The following is a 20,691-nucleotide window of genomic DNA, read 5'->3' on the forward strand; positions in this document are numbered from 1 at the left end:
GTTACACCAGCCTAATATCGGGAGTTGAAAGGCTTGAAGTCATAAACAGCTGCTGGCAAACACACAAAAGTGCTGTTTGAATGAATGCTTACGAGCCTGCTGGTGCCTACCATCGCTCAGTCAGACTGCTCTATCAAATCATAGACTTAATTATAACATGATAACACAGAAATACGAGCCTTAGGTCATTAATATGGTCGAATCCGAAACTATCATCTCGAAAACAAGACGTTTATTCTTTCAGTGAAATACGGAACCGTTCCGTATTTTATCTAACGGGTGGCATCCATAAGTCTAAATATTCCTGTTACATTGCACAACCTTCAATGTTATGTCATAATTACGTAAATTTCTGGCAAATTAGGCGGACCAAACTGTTGCATATACACTGAGTCTGCGTGCAATGAACGCAAGAAAAGTGACACAATTTCACCTGGTTAATATTGCCTGCTAACCTGGATTTCTTTTAGCTAAATATGCAGGTTTAAAAATATATACTTCTGTGTATTGATTTTAAGAAAGGCATTGATGTTCATGGTTAGGTACACATTGGAGCAACGATACACACTGCATCGATTATCTGCAACGCAGGACACGCTAGATAAACTAGTAATATCATCAACCATGTGTAGTTAACTAGTGATTATGATTGATTGTTTTTTATAAGATAAGTTTAATTCTAGCTAGCAACTTACATTGGCTTACTGCATTTGCGTAACAGGCAGGCCTTTCGTGGAGTGCAATGAGAGGCAGATGGTTAGAGCGTTGTACTAGTTATGGTTGCAAGATTAAATCCCTGAGCTAACGAGGTAAAAATCTGTTGTTCTGCCCCTGAACAAGGCAGTTAACCCACCGTTCTTAGACCGTCCTTGAAAATAAGAATGTGTTCTTAACTGACTTGCCTAGTTAAATAAAGATTCAATAAAAAGGTGTAAAAAATTAAAAAATATTTTTTAAAATCGGACAAATCGGTGTCCAAAAATACAGATTTCCGATTATCATGAAAACTTTAAAAATCGGTCCTAATTAAATCGGCCATTCCGATTAATCGGTCGACCTCTTATGGTTACGGTGCAGAAGCTAGGCAAGGTAAAGCTAGGTAAAACAAAGGCTGCTAACCCATACAGAAAATTGATGAACATTTAAGAAATCTGCACAGAGATGGGAGCCACTCAAAAGGGCAGCATGGAGTTTCCTACTGCACAGATGTCAAGAAGAGAAGCATCTTCTGGAGTCGAGCTCAAGAGGCATTGTCAGAGCAAAGGGAGGAAAATAAGGGTAACATAAAAGTGAGTGTAGTAGAGTTGAAGTCAAATCAAAGCTAAAGCAAAGATATGCAGACAGCTCAGCCCAACTTCATAAGTCATGATGATGACGACAATAACCTTTCAAGAACCAAGCCTCTAATCTCCAATGAATTGACAATACACTTTAGTTCTCAGATTCCTTAGAAAGTCAATATAAAAAGAGAGGAAACAGAGCAATAGTTTGTTGGAGTAAGATGCCATTGTAAAATAATTTTTTATAAATAAATAAAAAATTAAACTGACAAGTAGCACCACCACTTGGAGAACATTTTAAATGACAGTGATCATGAGTCTCATGATCATATAGTGATCTTGTTAAGTTAGTAAAGAATGACAAGTTCAGACAAAAAAAGCCAGTCCTCTCTCTATATATGACATCTTCTAGGTCACCTTTTCAAAGTATAGCACTGACTGTGCTGGTGAATTTAGCTGACTGCTGTTATGGTGACAGATTAGAGAGTTAGCAAATAGAGTAATTATGGATTCAATATTTTATGATTAATAAAAAGTTTAAATTGCTTGAATAGTCTCTCCTTCAGTATAATATGAAAACAGTTTTCCAGCATCCTTTCTTGCCAATTATTCAAAATCACTGAAGGAATTTTCAGAAGAGGCGTTTCCACAGACCTGCTGTATGTGGATGTCAGTTTAAATTAAAACAATAAGCATCTCCACTACACTGACGATTAGTTGTACTCTTACAGTGCTCCGTATTCTTTTGCGGCTCTTTAACTTCTCTCTCACGCCTTTGAACCTCAGGACAGCGTATCCATCTTGTGAAATATGTGTATACAGACATACAAACAGCTTGTTAGTGTGATATTGTGCATGTGGATTAATTACGTTGCTATTACAATCCATGTACATGAGTGACACTGACCTTTAACCATCAGAGGCTAAGCTGGTGGGGGGACTAAGTTATAGAATTGTTTAAAGAAGGTCATGCCAAAGATCATTTAGCTCTTTGATATTTTAAGACCCGTTGAAGTTTAAGAGAATATTACAAAAAGTTGCAGAACATTTGAGGGCCTTACTGCTATTAGCCCATACAAACGCATTGAATAACAGATTCACTACATGGAACAGAGATTCTCCCTTAAAATAGGAAGTTTGTTTTGAAGTGGTTGTACTCTGAGAGATGCAAGAAAGATCAGGAAACACTTTTTTTTTTTTTTTTTTTTAAACACCATATATATTTTTTAAACAGTCTCCATATAAACTTTGATAAATTTTTTCAACTGGTACCGAGGGACCTTCAGATGAGTTTGTAGGGCAAACCGTTCTGAAGATTTTGTGAGTAGACTGATTTTTCGGGATGTCTCATGATCTGACAAACGCAGCTCTAGCACCGCAGATGCGGCGGATTTTTTTAATGGAGATTTTTGTATTATGCTAATTAAAACCACAAAGCAGATACAATTCAAACTAAATATTTTATTATATCACGTCAAAAACATTTGCCTCAATCACATTTACCTGATATCTGTGCAACACTAACCAGGTTTCCATCCAACCTTTTTGTGAGTAAAGTACAGGTCTGATAAAACAAAATAAAAAAATGAAGTAATGACAGGCCTGATAGAAACAGAAAATCGTAATTAAATTACTTATGCGAGAAATATCAGTGGAAATGCTTTTATGAGAAAATACTGATAAAATTACAATCATATTGAAGTCAACTGAGTCACACAATGATATGTGCGGTTATCCCACTGCAACTCATCGGGAAAGCATGCAGTTTATTACAGATGAAGTAAGTTAAGACTTCACAGGGAGGTGAAAGTGCATGGTGATGAGCTTGATGCTTGTCTGCCGTTTGACTTAAAAATTCTCGCACTTTTGTTTATAATATTCTTATCATGTAAGCTATACGTGCACTAGAGGACACGTGACATTACAAGACTGGACACACTCGGTATACAACGCAACATTTTTTTTTAGAACCATCATTAGATTTCAATGCAATAGAAACACATTTAACTTGCTTTTTTTATTTGGTACTTGGGAATTTAACCACATATGGTATTTTTATGTGCAATGTCATCACGCACAGCATTTGCATCAAGTCAATTTGATGGAAACATCTCGTGGGAAAATGCACATTGTTCTAATGCCGATTTTATAATACTCGCATGAAAATCTGCCGCCAATTGGATGGAAACCTAGTCGGACAAACAAACAGCTTTAGACTGAATATTCTCTCTGGTACAGTATACAGCAGCTATCTTCATTTGGGTTAAGAGGGTATTTTGTGCTCTCTTAAGGTAGTAAGGTCTGCGGGGGTAAGGTTTGGGGCAGGAAGGAAGAGCCAGTGGTCTACTTTTTGGCGGCCTGGAGGCGCTCGCTCACGTTCTCCCAGTTGATGACATTCCAGATGGCTTTGACATAGTCGGGTCGGACATTCTTGTACTGTAGATAGTAGGCATGCTCCCACACATCAATACCCAGCAGGGGGACCAGACCTGGGGAGAAAAAAAATAAAAATAATAATTAAGTAAAATCATTCAACAGAAACTTAACTAGGCATACAGTGCCTTCAGAATGTGTTCATACCATTTGACTTATTCCACATGTTGTAGTGTTACAGACTGAATTCAAAATGGATTAAACTACTTTGTATTATCACCCATCTACACACACACACACACAGTAAAATCATGCAAATGTATTGAAAATGAAAAACTATTTACATAGAGTACCAGTCAAAAGTTGACACCTACTCGTTCAAGGGTTCATTATTTTTACTTTTTCTACACTGTAGAATAGTGAAGACATAACATTATGAAACTCCAAAAAGTGTTAAATCAAAATACATTTTAGATTCTTCAAAGTAGCCACCCTTGCCTTGACAGCCTTGCACACTCTTGGCATTCTCTCAACCAGCTTCAACAGGAATGTTTTTCCAACAGTCATGAAGGAGTTCCTACATATGCTGAGCATTTGTTGCTTTTCTTCGCTCTGCAGTCCAACTCATCCCAAACCATCTCAATTGGGTTGAGATCAGGTGATTATGGAGGCCAGGCCATCTGATGTAGCACTCCATCACTCGTCTTGGTGAAATAGCCCTTACACAGCTTGGTGGTGTGTTGGGTCATTGTCCAGCTGAAAAACAAATGATTGTGGGACTAAGCGCAAACCATCAAACCTCCTCTGTGCTTCACGGTGGGAACCGCACATGTGGAGATCATCCATTCACCTACTCTCACAAGACATGGCAGTTGGAACCAAAAATCGGAAATTTGATAATCTGTCCTTTTGGTCTCTCCAACAGTAATTTCCATTGCTCGTGTTTCTTGGGCCAAGCCATATTTCATTTCTTTTTTTGCTTTATATCCTGAAAAAGTCCCCAGTCCTTAACAATTGCAAGCATACCCATAACATCATGCAGCCGCCACTATGCTTAAAAATATGGAGAGTGGTACTCAGTAATGCGTTGGATTTGCCCAAAACATAACACTTTGTATTCAGGACAAAACAAACAAAAAAACTTTAGTGCATTGTTGCAAACAGGATGTAGGTTTTGGAATATTTTTATTTTGTAAAAGCTTCCTTTTCACTCTGTCAATTAGGTTAGTATTGTGAAGTAACTAGAATGTTGTTGATCCATCTTCAGTTCTCCAATCACAGCCATTAAACCCTGTAACTGTTTTAAAGTCACTATTGGGCTCATGGTGAAATCCCTGAGCGGTTTCCTTCCTCTCCGGCTTCTGAGCTAGTTAGGATGCCTGTATCTTTGTCGTGACTGGGTGTATTGATACACCATCCAAAGTGTAATTAATATGCTCAAAGGGATATTAAAATGTCAGCTTTTTTTTTTAACCCATCTACTAGAGGTCGACCAATTATGATTTTTCAACGCTGATTATTGGGAGGACCAAAAAAAGCCGATGCCGATTAATCGGCCTATTTTTTTATTTTTTTTATTTGTAATCATGACAATTACAACAATACTGAATGAACACTTATTTTAACTTAATATATCAATAAAATCAATTTAGCCTCAAATAAATAATGAAACGTTCAATTTGATTTAAATAATGCAAAAACAAAGTGTTGGAGAAGAAAGTAAAAGTGCAATATGTGCCATGTAAGAAAGCTAACGTTTAAGTTCCTTGCTCAGAACATGAGAACATATGAAAGCTGGTGGTTCCTTTTTATAGAGTCTTCAATATTCCCAGGTAAGAAGTTTTAGGTTGTAGTTATTATAGGACTATTTCTCTCTATACCATTTGTATTTCATTAACCTTTGATTATTGGATGTTCTTATAGGCACTTTAGTATTGCCAGTGTAACAGTATAGCTTCCGCCCCTCTCCTCGCTCCTGAGCCCGAACCAGGAACACAACGACAGCAGCCACCCTCGAAGCAGCGTTACCCATGCAGAGCAAGGGAACAACCACTCCAAGTCTCAGAGCGAGTGACATTTGAAACGCTATTAGCGCACACCCCGCTAACTAGCAAGCCATTTCACATCGGTTACACAAGCCTATTCTCGGGAGTTGATAGGCTTGAAGTCATAAACAGAGCAATGCTTGACGCACAACGAAGAGCTGCTGGCAAAACGCACAAAGTGCTGTTTGAATGAATGCTTACGAGCCTGCTGCTGCCTACCATCGCTCAGTCAGACTGCTCTATCAAATCATAGACTTAATTATAACATAATTATACACAGAAATATGAGCCGTGGGTCATTAATATGGTCGAATCCGAAACTATCATCTCGAAAACAAGACGTTTATTCTTTCAGTGAAATACGGAACCGTTCCGTATTTTATCTAACGGGTGGCATTGTTATATAAATATTCATACACATAGCTCATATAAACAAAGACATTCCGTCGTAAGAACACATACACCCAGCCAGAAGACTGACCCCCTCTTCCTTATATAAACACACATCTCATCTCCCTCTAACTGGCCGGTCCCAAGAGCAAAGAACTTTTGCTGTGCACCAATGGGGCCCGCTCTGGCTAGAGCAAGGCCCGCCTCCAACCCTCCGACCAGTCAAGAAGACCGAAACGACAAGACTCCACCTACTTTATTCTATGTATAAAAATGTGTGTAACCATTGTATAGGCCTCTTTTTCACCTGGCTCCTTGCCGAGTTATGTGAACTAGGTCCGTGCACGTAAAACGGCGGGACAAGATATCTCTGACTCATTAAAACTGTCTTTCGTTACAACTGAAATCCACTCTGTCCAGCGTCCGTGATTTGGTCTCAACTCTCCAGTATTTGAACACTAACAGAATTGGTAGCAGAGTTTGGTTGTTCTTGAATTCGATCTATTATAAGTTAGTGTGAGAGGACGAGACTGATCACGGCTAAAAAATCAGACGGAAGAGTGACTTCCCCAGCCATTCATCTTGCCTCAGGAAATCTGATCGGAGCGCTCTATATAAAAGGTGAGCAGAGCCCGTTATATCGAAATCTGCATATTGTATTATAGCCTAAACCAAATTTTGATCAGAAAGTACTGGGCGTGAGTATGAATCGGTGCCCAAATTTTTTACATAAGAACCTAAGACATTGATCGGGGAGATCTTGTTTTGCTCGTTTTTATTTTTATTTGTATTTTTATTTTTTATCAATTGGCCTATTATTAGAAGTGTAGTATGCATGTAAAAGTTCCTATTAAATAAGTGTTTACTGTTTAATTGGTTTTGTTTGGAAGTGTAGTATGCACGTAAAAGTTCCTATTGAATAAGTTCTAAACTGTTTAATTGGTTGTGTTTAGAGATTTAGTTAATTAATAGATCGACTGAATCTGCATGTAAAAGATCCTATTGAATGAGTTGTAAACTGTTTAATTGGTTATGTTAGAGGTGTAGTCGAGTAGATACAGGATATGTAAGTTTGGCGTTCCACAAGACAGAGATCGGGAATGATGTGGCTATTGCACATCAAACAATAAACATAATATGAACCAGAGTTGACATTCCATGATTTGGAGATGGGGGAAATTAAATTGAAAGAAACGTTTGTCGCGGAGTAGGTTGGGATACGTAACTGGGCTATTAGGCACACGTGCTGAAAGACAAAGCCACCTTAGTATCGAATGGCCGTGCAACTTTGACAGCAGCCGGGCTGGAATACTGATTTGTTTTTTTTTCATTCCTGTTGATATTGCCTAAAGTTTAAAATTATTCTGACAATTGCTATAGAATCGCTGGAATTTACTGATATAAGTTCATAAAGGAACTTACTGAATTGTTTCTAGAAAGTATTTAAATAAGCCGCCGAGCTTAGTACAGACTTTGTTTTACAGACGCCAAAAGCTACACACTGATTTTGGGGTTTTTCTATTCTATCCATATTTCCTAAATATATAGAATTATTCTGACAATTGCTATAGAATCGCTCGAATTTACTGATATAAGTTCATAAAGGAATTTACTGAATTGTTTACAGAAAGTATTTAAATAATTCACTGAACAACTCTTAGTTGTCTAGAAATTCTATCTATATTTCCTAAAGAGCTAGAATTACTCTGAAAATTGTTATAGAACCGCATATATTCACTGATATATTGTTCCAAAAGGAAATCGCAGAATCATTTATAGAAAATACCTAAACGAATCGCTGAACAAATTCAAATAAAATACCGGTGAAATACACACGTGGCGGGCGTCACATACTGATAACCCCCTTTGTCTCGACCAGGGACAGGCTAAGCATACAACGATAGAAATAAACACCACATAGTAAGAATTGAATATACCTAAATAACGCATTATACACATTATCAGACGAACTAGATAAAATGTCTGCAGCTACCACGCCCAAACTAAAATTCAATGATTATTTAGATCAGAGTATGATTGATAGAGCGGGAGGTAAAAAACAGTATGGGAAAGTGGAGAAAGTGTGGAAAGGATTACGGATAAGATGGACACAAGCAGGTTATTTTAGCGGAGGACCACCTACAGGGGGGAAACTCCAAGATATGCAGACAGAATTAGAGGACGCAGTAGAGCATGCAAAAGCGAGTGAGGCGGAGAGAAACAACATACACATGTTCAAAAAAGTAGGTACAAGAGAGAGAGAGAGAGCAGAGGGGGAGCTCAAGATAGGTACATGGGCCATACAGGAGAGTAGGAGGGTGCTGCCCAAAAACACACCAGACATGATGGGCGTGGCTATTGTGGCGTCGGGGGATGTTAAAGCTCCGCCTGAGAACTTGCCCACGGCTCCCCCTGTGGCCGTTTCTCCCTCACTATATCCACAATTGACAATGGAGGCAGTTCAGCCCCCGCCATACTCAAAGGGAAAAAATCACCGGAGCCCGTCACACAACCCATTCCTGCCCAGGGCACCTCCCACAATACAGGCTCCAGTTCTGAGAATAGACCAAGGGGAGTTAAAAGGGGAAATTACCCTGGGGATAACGGCTGGCCATATGGTATGTGAACAGTTCGAAACTGGGATTCCAGGAGCAGGAGACCTCCCCCAGGAACGGAGGCCGCAATGCTCCTCTGTGAACTCTCTCACCTCTGAAACCAGAGGACACCTACAAACAAGATTAGATTCAAACCACTTCTATCAGACGGATAGGGAGGACTGTCATCAGAACATGGATATCGAAAACGAAGAAGAAATTGACATGGTGCTCACCCCAGCTCCGATGGGAGCTCCAAACGTGACTAAGATGCAGGAGCTGCTGAAATCATCAATAGCTCGAGCTAAGGAACTCAGGGAGCTAATAGCTAACCAAGATAACAACAGAGAGGGAGCCTACCGTGTGGAAGGCATAATGAGAGGAACAGTAACCAAAGTTACCGAATCAATGGGGTCCGAAACACTCCGTCGGTCCTCCAGAATTGCTGATAGAAGAGAGCGAGAGCAGGAGATGGCAGGACAGTACCCCCTGCGACCGACACCAGGTGATGCACACACTGTGGAGTACCAGCCCTGGAAAATGACTGATTTAACAACACTGATGGGACAGATGCCTAGCCTACATGGAGGAGCTTCAGCGTGGCTACATCAACTGCAGACACTTACGTCAGGCCTGCAACTCTGCCTAGGAGACATGAAAGCACTTCTAACAAGAGCCACCGACCACGGAACCATGGAGGCCCTCATGACAGCAGCTGACCTTGGATGGCGGGCCCCAACACTGCCCATAGACCACTTCCGTACCAGATTATGGGAAGTTCTACGGAGAGCATACCCTACAGAAAGAAACCATGCCACCTTATCCTCCTTTACAATCAACCCAGGTGAGCAACCTGCAGCATACCTGGACAGGGCTAAAGACCACATGGAGATCGGTCCACGAAGAACCATTCGATCACACTGATACCACACTCAGCATGTGGAAGGAAATGGTGGTCAACGGGTGTCCTGGAGATGTTAAAACCAAACTCAGAGGAACGGTAGGGTTGATTGCACTTCCTCTGACCCAATTCAATACGCATGTGCACCACCATGTGACCCAGCACAACAAGGAAAGAGGGGGTGCTGAGAGCCAGGTGCAGTCCCTCCAGGTACAACTCCTGAAACTCCAATTGAAGGAAGCACAACAAGGAGAAAAACCTAAGAAACAGATGGTGGCGGAAGAAACGAAGGAGCCGGGAACCAAAACAGACATCTCCCAAATAGTGGCCCAGACTGTCGCTCAGATGATCCAACAGCAGGCAGCCTCACTCACGGCCACTAGGGGGGGCCCAACCACCCCAATACCCTCCCCCACAGCAGTATATCCTGCAACAACAACACCCAGTATGGGCTCGACGGGGTCCCTACACTGGACAACACAGAGGGGGAAACTACCAGTGTTTTAACTGCGGAATTACCGGTCATTTTGCCAGAGATTGCATGAAACCACTCTCCCCGCAGCAACAGCAATGGAGAGCAAGAGGAAGTGGGGGAAACCCACCTCTGCAACATCAGCAACCAGGACCCACACCCATGCATCAGCAACAGCCAGCATACAACCACCCAGAATCTAGCCACATGCAGCAGGAGCAGCAAGATTACAACCAACCCTCCCACTTCAACACCTGATCACCCAGTAAGAATGATGAGGATGCCACTCCTGCCGATGACCACACTGTCTGAAGCCCAAGAAGTGTACTGGCTAAAATGCCTACCCACAGGGCCTGCCACCCCTCACATCCTGTTTAAGTTCAACCAACTGAAAGCTCAAATCTACACTCTGCACCCATATAAGACTCCCCAAGCTGAGATCCATTGCACACTCAATGCAACAGAAACTGATGACTGCCTCTACACTGCAGACTGGGACGAAGACATGATGCACCTGACCCCACCTATCAGGTGTTGTACCATTGGGTGTGGCCCAGAGGGGGTGGCAGCACCGGTCATCCTACGATCAAGGAACCTCCATGCACCCCTGGCCTGGACGGCTGAAGCATCAACAGCCATAGCATTCCTGAAAACAGATCTATCAGCGGCAGCAGCTCTGACTGCACCTGACTACAAGAACAAGTTCCATTTGGATGTTTCTGAAAGGGAAGGATTCACCTCATCCGTCCTATTCCAGAAACAAGAGGGGGAGAGAAGGGTCTTGATGTACTACTCTTCAAACTTGACCACATTGAGGTAGGACAGTCAACATGCTCCAGATACGTTGCTGCAGTAGCAAAAGCTATTGAAAAAACAGCTCACCTCGTGATGTCACCCTTCAATCAGCCATCATCCCTCAACCAGCATCGGCCAAATTAGCTGAAATCATCGGATTGACGCAGGTCCTCATCAGAGGAAAAGGAAAGACTGAATATCTATACAGACTCAGCCCATGCCCATGAAGCAGGCCACACTGATGGACCCAGAACTTTTATGAGAAACACATGGCCCCACACACGAAGGCAAACTAAAGACCCTCCAAAAAGGCCTCGCACATCTGGTGGCACCCTCACATAAAAAATATGACTGACTTATTTTATGACGATGATTTATTTTGTGACGAATGCAATGGTTGTGACAGACACAACCCAAAGAAACCATATCAAACACCAATGGGCTCATACGTAATACCTAATGCATGTTTTCAGGATATTAGTATAGACTACACCGACATGGGCCCCGAAAATTTATCTAAAGGCAAACTCTATCTCCTAGTCATAGTAGATAGGTTCTCCAAATGGGTAGAGGCAATAATAACAAAAGGGGAGGATGCTAGGTCAGTCTTTAAGTGGCTACAAACCAAACTAATACCCAGGTATGGCATCCCAAGACAAATCAAATTTGACAAATGGCTCACATTTAACAAACACCTGAGACAGGTGGAAGAAAGATTTGGCATAACCCACAGATTTGGATCTGTGTACAGGCCCCAATCCCAAAATCTGGTGGAACGTCAAACCAAAAGCTAAGATAGCTTTGGGATAATGACTGGTAGAGTCATGCATGGTCCACCAAGGGAGGGAGGTCATATGCCCGCCCTTGATGTACAACAAATTGTAATGTCTAATTATGTGAAAAAACTGACGGTTCTCTCTGCAGCACTCTCTACCCAGGTTCACAAGGTCCAGGAGGGGGAGCTGCCGGGGGACACGCCACTACTGAAGGTAAAGGTTGGTGACGGGGTGAGGGTTACAGTCCACAAGAGAAAGTGGCTGGAACCCAGGTGGACTGGACCGTACGAAGTGAAGGAGGTTACTTCACACTCAGTCCAGGTCAAAGGTAAATCAGGCACACCTTGACACCGCCTTACACATTGCACCCCAGCCCCAATTCCTTCTAGAACACTGACTGAAGTCAGAGCTGATTTGAGCGGCCTAAATTCGATTCCAAATGAAGACACTCCTTCCTCAGGTGATGCGGCATCAAACTCCGCCTCCCCTGAGAAGGGAACCTCGCCCAGTTAGAGGGAAATTTCTCCCTCTCTGGGTGAGGCTGGGGATATCTGGTCCCTTATTTGTGATATTCCTACTGATATTTGGAGTAACCCTAGGACTTTCACATGGTTAATTGAACAACTATTTCACCCTGCCACATCACATACACCAACCCCTACACATGTCCCTAACTCCTTTCCTGATATCACTCCCTCCAATCACTCCCGTCCCAAACGTAGCACTACACCTACAGACCCACCATGCAAACCAGACAAGGTTAGGAGCACCACCTTATGTATACCCACGATTGCAACCGCCACCTTTCTGCTATAGTTTTCACGTCTAATAGACGTGAAGAGGGGGATTTGTTATATAAATATTCATACACATAGCTCATATAAACAAAGACATTCCGTCGTAAGAACACATACACCCAGCCAGAAGACTGACCCCCTCTTCCTTATATAAACACACATCTCATCTCCCTCTAACTGGCCGGTCCCAAGAGCAAAGAACTTTTGCTGTGCACCAATGGGGCCCGCTCTGGCTAGAGCAAGGCCCGCCTCCAACCCTCCGACCAGTCAAGAAGACCGAAACGACAAGACTCCACCTACTTTATTCTATGTATAAAAATGTGTGTAACCATTGTATAGGCCTCTTTTTCACCTGGCTCCTTGCCGAGTTATGTGAACTAGGTCCGTGCACGTAAAACGGCGGGACAAGATATCTCTGACTCATTAAAACTGTCTTTCGTTACAACTGAAATCCACTCTGTCCAGCGTCCGTGATTTGGTCTCAACTCTCCAGTATTTGAACACTAACAGAATCCATAACTCTAAATATTCCTGTTACATTGCACAACCTTCAATGTTATGTCATAATTACGTACAATTCTGGCAAATTAGGCGGCCCAAACTGTTGCATATACACTGACTCTGCGTGCAATGAACGCAAGAGAAGTGACACAATTTCATCTGGTTAATATTGCCTGAACCTGGATTTCTTTTAGCTAAATATGCAGGTTTAAAATTATATACTTCTGTGTATTGATTTTAAGAAAGGCATTGATGTTCATGGTTAGGTACACATTGGCGCAACGATACGCACCGCATCGATTATATGCAACACAGAAAACGCTAGATAAACTAGTAATATCCTCAACCATGTGTAGTTAACTAGTGATTATGATTGATTGATTGATTGTTTTTAATAAGATGAGTTTAATGCTAGCTAGCAACTTACCTTGGCTTACAATATTCGCGTAACAGGCAGTCTCCTCATGGAGAGCAATGAGGCAGGTGGTTAGAGCGTTGGACTAGTTAACTGTAAGGTTGCAAGATTGATTCGCCCGAGCTGACAAGGTGAAAATCTGTCGTTCTGCCCCTGAACGATGCAGTTAACCCACCATTCCTAGGCAGCCATTGAAAAAAAATAATGTTAACTGACTTGCCTAGTTAAATAAAGATTAAATAAAAAGGTGTAAAAATAAATAAATAAATAAAAATAGGCCAAATCGGTGTCCAAAAACACTGATTTCCGATTGTTATGAAAACTTTAAAATCGGCCCTAATTAAATCGGCCATTCCGATTAATCGGTCGACCTCTACCATCCTCTACCATTGAAAGCCTACCTTCAAATTCAGACCCCAGAAAAAAAAATGCAGACCTCCATAAGTCTGGTTCATCCTTGGGAGCAATTTCCAAATGCCTGAAAGTACCACGCTCATCTGTACAAACAATAGTACGCAAGTATAAACACCATGGGACCACGCAGCCACCATACCGCTCAGGAAGGAGACCCGTTCTGTCTCCTAGAGATGAACGTACTTGGGCGAAAAGTGCAAATCAATCCCAGAACAGCAAAGGACCTTGAAGATGCTGGAGGAAACAGGTACAAAAGTATCTATACCCACAGTAAAACGAGTCCTATATCAACAGTAATAATAGTAATATGAACAATGATTAAAGTGTTTTTGTTAAGAGAGAGATGTGATTTGAGAAGCTATAAGAGATTAAATACATATATAACTTTGCACAGTGAGTAGTCACCGCCCTGAGTGAGGTCAGAGAGCATGCAGTTAACCTGTTGGAACCGCCCTTTTTGAGCAAATTGTATAAATGATGGGTTAACCTCTTACTTCTACCCCCTCCTTTTTCGAACATTCTGTTAAAAATCGCGCAACTGTTCAGCGTCCTGCTACTCATGCCAGGAATATAGTATATGCATATGATTAGTATGTGTGGATAGAAAACACTCTGAAGTTTATAAAACTGGTTAAATCACGGCTGTGACTATAACAGATCGTGTGTTTCATTGAAAAACGCAAGAAAAACTGCTCTCTGAAAGCTAAAAATAATTTCCATAAGTCACTTCCACGAGTTGTTAAAAGAGAACAGAATTTAATATCGACCTGCCTGCAATTCATACAAATTCCACACGATGTCGCCATTGTCGTCATTTTCAATTGAATTAATTGTTGGAAAATCCATCTGGCATCCATTTTCCCAGTCTTCACCCGGATGTTGTTGATGAAGACATTAGCAGCCATTGATTTGCAAGCGAAGACCTATTGAATATACATCGCCCTGTAATCATTTTGATAGATTATAAACGTTTACTAATACCTAAAGTTGGATTACAAAAGGATTTCGAAGTGTTTTGTGAAAGTTTATCGTCGACTTTTTTAATTTTAAAAAATTACGCAGCGTTTAAAAACAATGTTTTTTTCTGAATGACACAGCTTCCATACAAAGCTATTTTGGGTATATATGGACCGATTTAAACGAAAAAAAGACCCAATAGTGATGTTTATGGGGCATATAGGAGTGCCAAGAAAGAAGCTCGTCAAAGGTAATGAATGTTTTATATTTTATTTCTGCGTTTTGGGTAGCGCCGGCTACCGCAAAATCTGTTGTTTACGTGTCGTGCTGGCATTTTGGGGGGTGCATGCTATCAGATAATAGCTTCTCATGCTTTCGCCGAAAAGCATTTTAAAAATCTGACTTGCTGGCTAGGTTCACAACGAGTGTAGCTTTAATTCAATACCCTGCTTGTGAATTTTGATCAAGGATTGAGTTGTAACGAGTACATTTAGCATTTAGCGTAGCGCATTTGCATTTCCAGGTGCATACTTGAGACGTCTGCGTCTCAAGTATGGTCAAGAAGTTAAGTACATTTTTAGTCCTGAACTTATTTAGGCTGAATACTTATTGACTCATGACATTTCAGCTTATAATGTTTATTTAATTTGTCAACATTTCTCAAAACATAATGCCACTGACAGTATGGAGCATTATGTGTAGACCAGTGTCAAAAACATCTCAATTTAAGGTCTGAATTTAAAATGGATTAACACAACAAAATGTAGAAAAAGTGAAGGGGTGTTAATACTTTCTGAAGGCACTGTATGTTAGGGATGCACGATATCGGTGAACATATGTCAAGGGAATGTTTATCAATGATGACTAATTATGTATACATTTCAATCAGGACTGACTAATCAGAATACTATTATGTTACTGTATATGTACTAATCCAAATACTATTATGTTACTGTATATGTATGAGTTTTCTTTCTTGATCCCAGTACTGAAAATAATGTGTGTGTGAATGTGGTCAAGAGTTTAGAACAATGACGGTCTGTTCCTTGGTACAAATGAATCAGACTGGCTAGAGTGCTTATCTACACAAGACTCGTAAATTATATTAAATTGGTAGGGAGACGGATGTGGGAAGGCTTGATACACAGCCTTTGTACTGGAACGGAGATGGCACGGGGTAGTGTTAGAACTAATGACGTCATTTTCAGTTTATAACCTGTGGTAACCTGTATTGTGGCAGTACTCTCTTGAATAAAGGCTGTTACTTGACTTTAAGACCGGGGCTCTGTCCATTCCTATAAAATAAGGGTCTTACAAATTCTTATGAATTGACAGTGTTTAATTTTAATTGGGAATTAAAACAGAGGGATTAAATTCCTTCAACAATATCAGAGTCGGACGATATTAGCTAAAAATGCCAACATTGGTATCGGACCGATGTCTAGTTTAACACCAATGTTAACAACCGATGTCAAAGCTACCGTGCATACCTATATGACGTAATGACGCCTCATAACATTTTGCGGTACACGTGCAACACAGCATTCCTAACCTAGCCCACAATGTCTGCTGTGTGGATCGAGCAGTCAACAAGTCGAGCAGTCATTTCAAAGAGTAAGAAAATTTCAGCGAGACAACTCAAAAAGGTGAAAAGCATTAAAGCCAGGACAATAGAATTCATTGCCCTTGACAATCAAACACTCTCGGCGAAAGCCAACAGCGCCGACGACACTGGTCAGGCAACGGTACACACTACCAAGTACGCTATTTTTCAGATGTTGCCCAACCAGAGTTACACAGTAACTCGCTATTAGCTTCACAACATACATACTATGGAACGCCATTTGGTTCTTTGCGTGTCAAAAAATATACATTAGCACTGTCAAAGCTGTACAAAGTCTGCAAACAAGCAAACACCGGCCACGAACGATGTGTTTACAATACCGCGTTGGTAAGAAAGCATAATTTGTTCGACCGCAACTTCTGGGTAGCACCAATACAACCAGCCAGAAAACAATGACCAGTAGAAAGTGCAGTCATTTTCATTATTCTTAGCAATGATTTAGGAATCCTTGTGAGTAAGTATTAGCTAGGTTTGAAATTGAACTTCAGTTCATGAAAATAAATAGCTAGCCAGCCCCTTAACCCTGTTGCCCAAAGATAATGTTATTAGCAGCCAGCTTGCTTCATCTGGCTAATGAGGCTCGACCGGACCGGGTTATGTGTTGCGAAGCTAGCCACAATAAGGATTAGGAATAAGTGGAATTTGCAGTTTGCCTTCAAAATAAATGTCATTGACAGTGATGCAAATTAATACGAATAGTAGAATTATACCATACTTTTATTTGGAAGGCTTACTATTGTGGCTAATTCTTATTGTGGCTAGCTTCACATAGATGGGTCCGACCAGCATTAATCAAATAATAACTTTTATAAATAGGGTTTTTTAGATGACACCTAGATTGTTGTTTTTGGGGAAGAACATTGTTTGCATCCATGAGCTAGCTATCTTTATGACCATCTGTTCCACAATAACATCAGTCTAGTTAGGAAATGAATTGCAATCTAACAAATGAACGCATATGCTTAACATATTTTTAGTTTTGTGTTTTGAATGCGCGAGACAACTTTACCAGCATCATAGCACACGTATCGATGAGACACATGAAATACGAGTGATAGTGTAATAACTACGTAACAAATGTATGAACACGTTAAATTATGACGTGCAGTCATATTCAGGTCTTGTTTGGTCAAAGTGTTATTTGACACGACAAAGTGTTATTTTACATGTAACTTTGACACGTAAAGACCCAAACGGCGTTCCATAGAAATCCTGGTTGAGAATGAAATGACTGAACAACGAAACAGCACAGCAAGTAAGTGAAAGAAATAGGTTTTGATTATGTTTTACTGGTAATGGGAACATATGTAAATGCCTACAAAATAACTTTTTGGTCAGTGTGACCTTTAACTAGCCACGTCAGTTAAGAACAAATTCTTATTTACAATGTCGGCCCGGACAACGCTGGGCCAATTGGGACTCCCAATCACAGCCAGATGTGCTACAGCCTGGATTCGAACCAGGGACTGTAGTGACACCTCTTGCAATGAGATGCAGTGCCTTAGACCGCTGCATCCATGTGTGTGTTAACTATACTAGAATGCTTAAAAGGAGGCAAAAAATGTTAAATATCGGTATCAGGTTTTTTGGCAGGGAAAATATTGGATATCGGTATCGGCCAAAAATGTAATAGGTGCATCACTACTGTATATCATTCACTGGCACTATACCCTTGTTTGAGCCCCAGACAGACATGAACAAGATAACATATAACAGTACTGGGACCTGGCCAGTAGCCACTGACCTGTGGTTCCCTGCAGTGGGTCTTGATTAGGGCAGGCTGTGATACGGAGCTTCCCGCTCTCCTTGTCGAAGCCCAGCCAGCCCCAGCCTGAGCCCTGGACCGCCACAGTGGCGGCAGACATCTTGTCCTTTAATGCCTGGAAGGAGCCAAAGTCACGGTTGATGGCCGCTGCCAGCTCACCTGTGACAGGATGGACAAACAAAGAATGATCAGACTGATGAATTACATACAAGTTTCCAATGGGTTTCCCATAACAACAATTTAGCAAATTCCGGAAAGAGTCTGAATTGAAAATGCAAGTGGAACATATAGGCCATTGTTGCTACTTTCCCACAAATTGTATAAACCGTGATAGTTGCAAATTATAATATACAACAACTTGTGGAGAATAGTTCAAGTAAAAGATTAGGGGAAAGAAGTTTCTCAAACTGCTGCTTCAAACTCCGAATAGTGCTGCTCAACATGTAGTCTTGAGAGGCCTTCTAAATCTGGAAGTCTGGAGAACCTGAGTATTGGATGTTACGTTTTAATGGGCACAGTGGCTGTTAACACTTAGATTTGATTGGCTCTGCATACATCTGACGTTTCCCCTCAGAAGAGGCATGTCCTATTTGTTTTGTCCAAGTCTCTTTTCTTACCAGGTCGGATTTTGTTTTGTAGCCTATGCTGCATTATTTTGGGGATCTTATGCTAGCTAGCTTGATGCAAGTCAGAAAAAAAAAATCTTAAATAACACCTCTGTTCAGAGCTCCACCCACACAAAATAGTGGATTGGTTTGTGGCAACGAGTCACTAGTTTCCATCTAGACCACCCCTATTTAGCTTCTTCCTACAAAAACTACCCCAGGCTTTGAACAACGTGAGAGAAGCCTGATGTTCCAAGGCTACTCACCCTGTGGTTCTCCACCACCATTTGGAGAGAGGTTTGTCCAGAAGATGGTGTGGTTGATGTGGCCTCCTCCATTAAACCTCAGAGCAGGCTGGAGAGAAACCTGTGCTGTCACATCACCTGAAATACATCACATGTAGGTAACGGATTGGCTACACACTACAAGTGTAAATACACGACAGGTATGCATTTATGGCTCAATTAAATGTTAAAAAAGGAACCTCATCGAGGAACTACAAAATCCCTAATATCACCACTTTTTCTAAATCACTAATGTCTTAAGCAGCAGGCTTTCCTCTCACCTTTGGCCAGTGCCTCCTGGTACTTCTCCTCTGTGACGTTGAGGTTGTTAACATAGGTGGCGTGGTGCTTGCTGTGGTGGAGCTGCATGATCTCTGCGTTGATGTGGGGCTCCAGGGCTCCATAGTCGTAGGTCAGGTCAGGGAGCGAGTGCTTCCATCTGGCTGCCACCATGCCCAGGACTGGGGTCACGGTGGCAGCACACCTAAAACCACCAGGAAATAGAGATGTCAATGTCATGTCATTCCCATCCGTGGGAAATGTAATCAAGCATAAGCAGTAAAACTGTTTTCAGCTCAACCAGTAATGGTTGCTGCAAGCCAGCTTCCATTTAAAAGCAGCTCATGGCCCCAGCTGACAGCCTGGGAAGAGGTTGGATTAGTTAGGGAGAGTTCACACAGGGTGAAATTCTCTGATTTGGGGGGGGGGGGGGGGGGGGGGGGGTCTACCGAATCATTCACAACATAGCAACATTTGTCTAAGATTAACAAGCTACTTGTGTTGAGAATAGATAGCAACTTGCTCAAGTCCTGGCAGATGAGATAAAAAAGAACGTTAGCTATAGTATATAATGAAGTTGCCTGTTGCGGCCTGAGCAAGGTGTTGAGTTATCAAGTCAAGGGGGCAAGGCCTGACTCATGATGCGGTCTATTACAAACAAGGCAATAAATAATAAAAAAAATAATGCCAGGGTATATAGCTAATATTGACAACTTCTACGCATACTTGTTGGCCGACCACATGCACAAGTAAGACCATTTCTGCATACCAACATGTTGAAACGGTTTGATAAACGAAGAGATTACTGTCAGTAATTTCTGAATTGCCAGTAACACGCTGGGTAATGCTTATCGTTATATGGGAGTAGCTAACGTTACCTCACTAGCTAGCTACTAGTAACTATTAAAAGGTGACTACTAACACAAGCTAGCTAAACAGCTATAACTAACAATCATCACGTAAAACAAACAACGTAACAATAGCAACGTTCGTCTGTTATCGCCCTTCATCGTGTATAAATCATGGCTTGTTACCGAATGGATAACTTCATTGCATTTTGTAGTTTTACCTGCGGACTTGACCCACTCTGCTTAGCATGCTCATGTTTCTTCACACCGTATGCGCTGTTCACCGTTCAGAATAGAAGTAGAACTGCCCTTGAAATTCAACATCACTGTTAGAAGATACCATATCAGTACGTGGGGGTGGCATCGGATACGTATTTATTTATACACACACATTTTACTAGAAAACCGTATACAATCAAACATTATTTGTACTGTATACTTACGATAACGTTTAGTGCAAAAGGGATTAGCTACATTGTGCAGAATAAAAACATTTCGAGCGTTAGAACGCCATTCCATATCATAGTTCCACCCATCCCATTTTGCTTCCGGATGGCCTTGACTTTTTATTTTTTA

General features: G+C 41.3%; 1 protein-coding gene across 2 annotated transcripts; it reads right to left on the minus strand.

The window, feature by feature from the left end:
* Positions 1-2,721: 2,721 nt before the first annotated feature.
* On the minus strand, positions 2,722-20,659 carry LOC139415371 (superoxide dismutase 2, mitochondrial). Of its 2 annotated transcripts, none has more exons than XM_071163473.1 (6): positions 20,559-20,659; positions 20,337-20,424; positions 19,270-19,472; positions 18,971-19,087; positions 18,079-18,258; positions 2,722-3,769 (listed from the first exon to the last, which is right to left on the minus strand). In XM_071163473.1, exons 2-6 carry the CDS (start codon positions 20,369-20,371, stop codon positions 3,624-3,626), a joined length of 681 nt encoding a protein of 226 aa, XP_071019574.1. In that variant the 5' UTR covers positions 20,372-20,424; positions 20,559-20,659; the 3' UTR covers positions 2,722-3,623. The 2 variants fall into 2 exon arrangements, with proteins under 2 accessions (XP_071019574.1, XP_071019573.1); XM_071163472.1 differs by having other exon boundaries at positions 20,337-20,441; positions 20,559-20,642.
* Between the last annotated feature and the right edge of the window lie 32 nt (positions 20,660-20,691).

The sequence above is a fragment of the Oncorhynchus clarkii genome, chromosome 8 (genome assembly GCF_045791955.1).
Source record: "Oncorhynchus clarkii lewisi isolate Uvic-CL-2024 chromosome 8, UVic_Ocla_1.0, whole genome shotgun sequence".
NCBI classification, from domain to species: domain Eukaryota; kingdom Metazoa; phylum Chordata; class Actinopteri; order Salmoniformes; family Salmonidae; genus Oncorhynchus; species Oncorhynchus clarkii.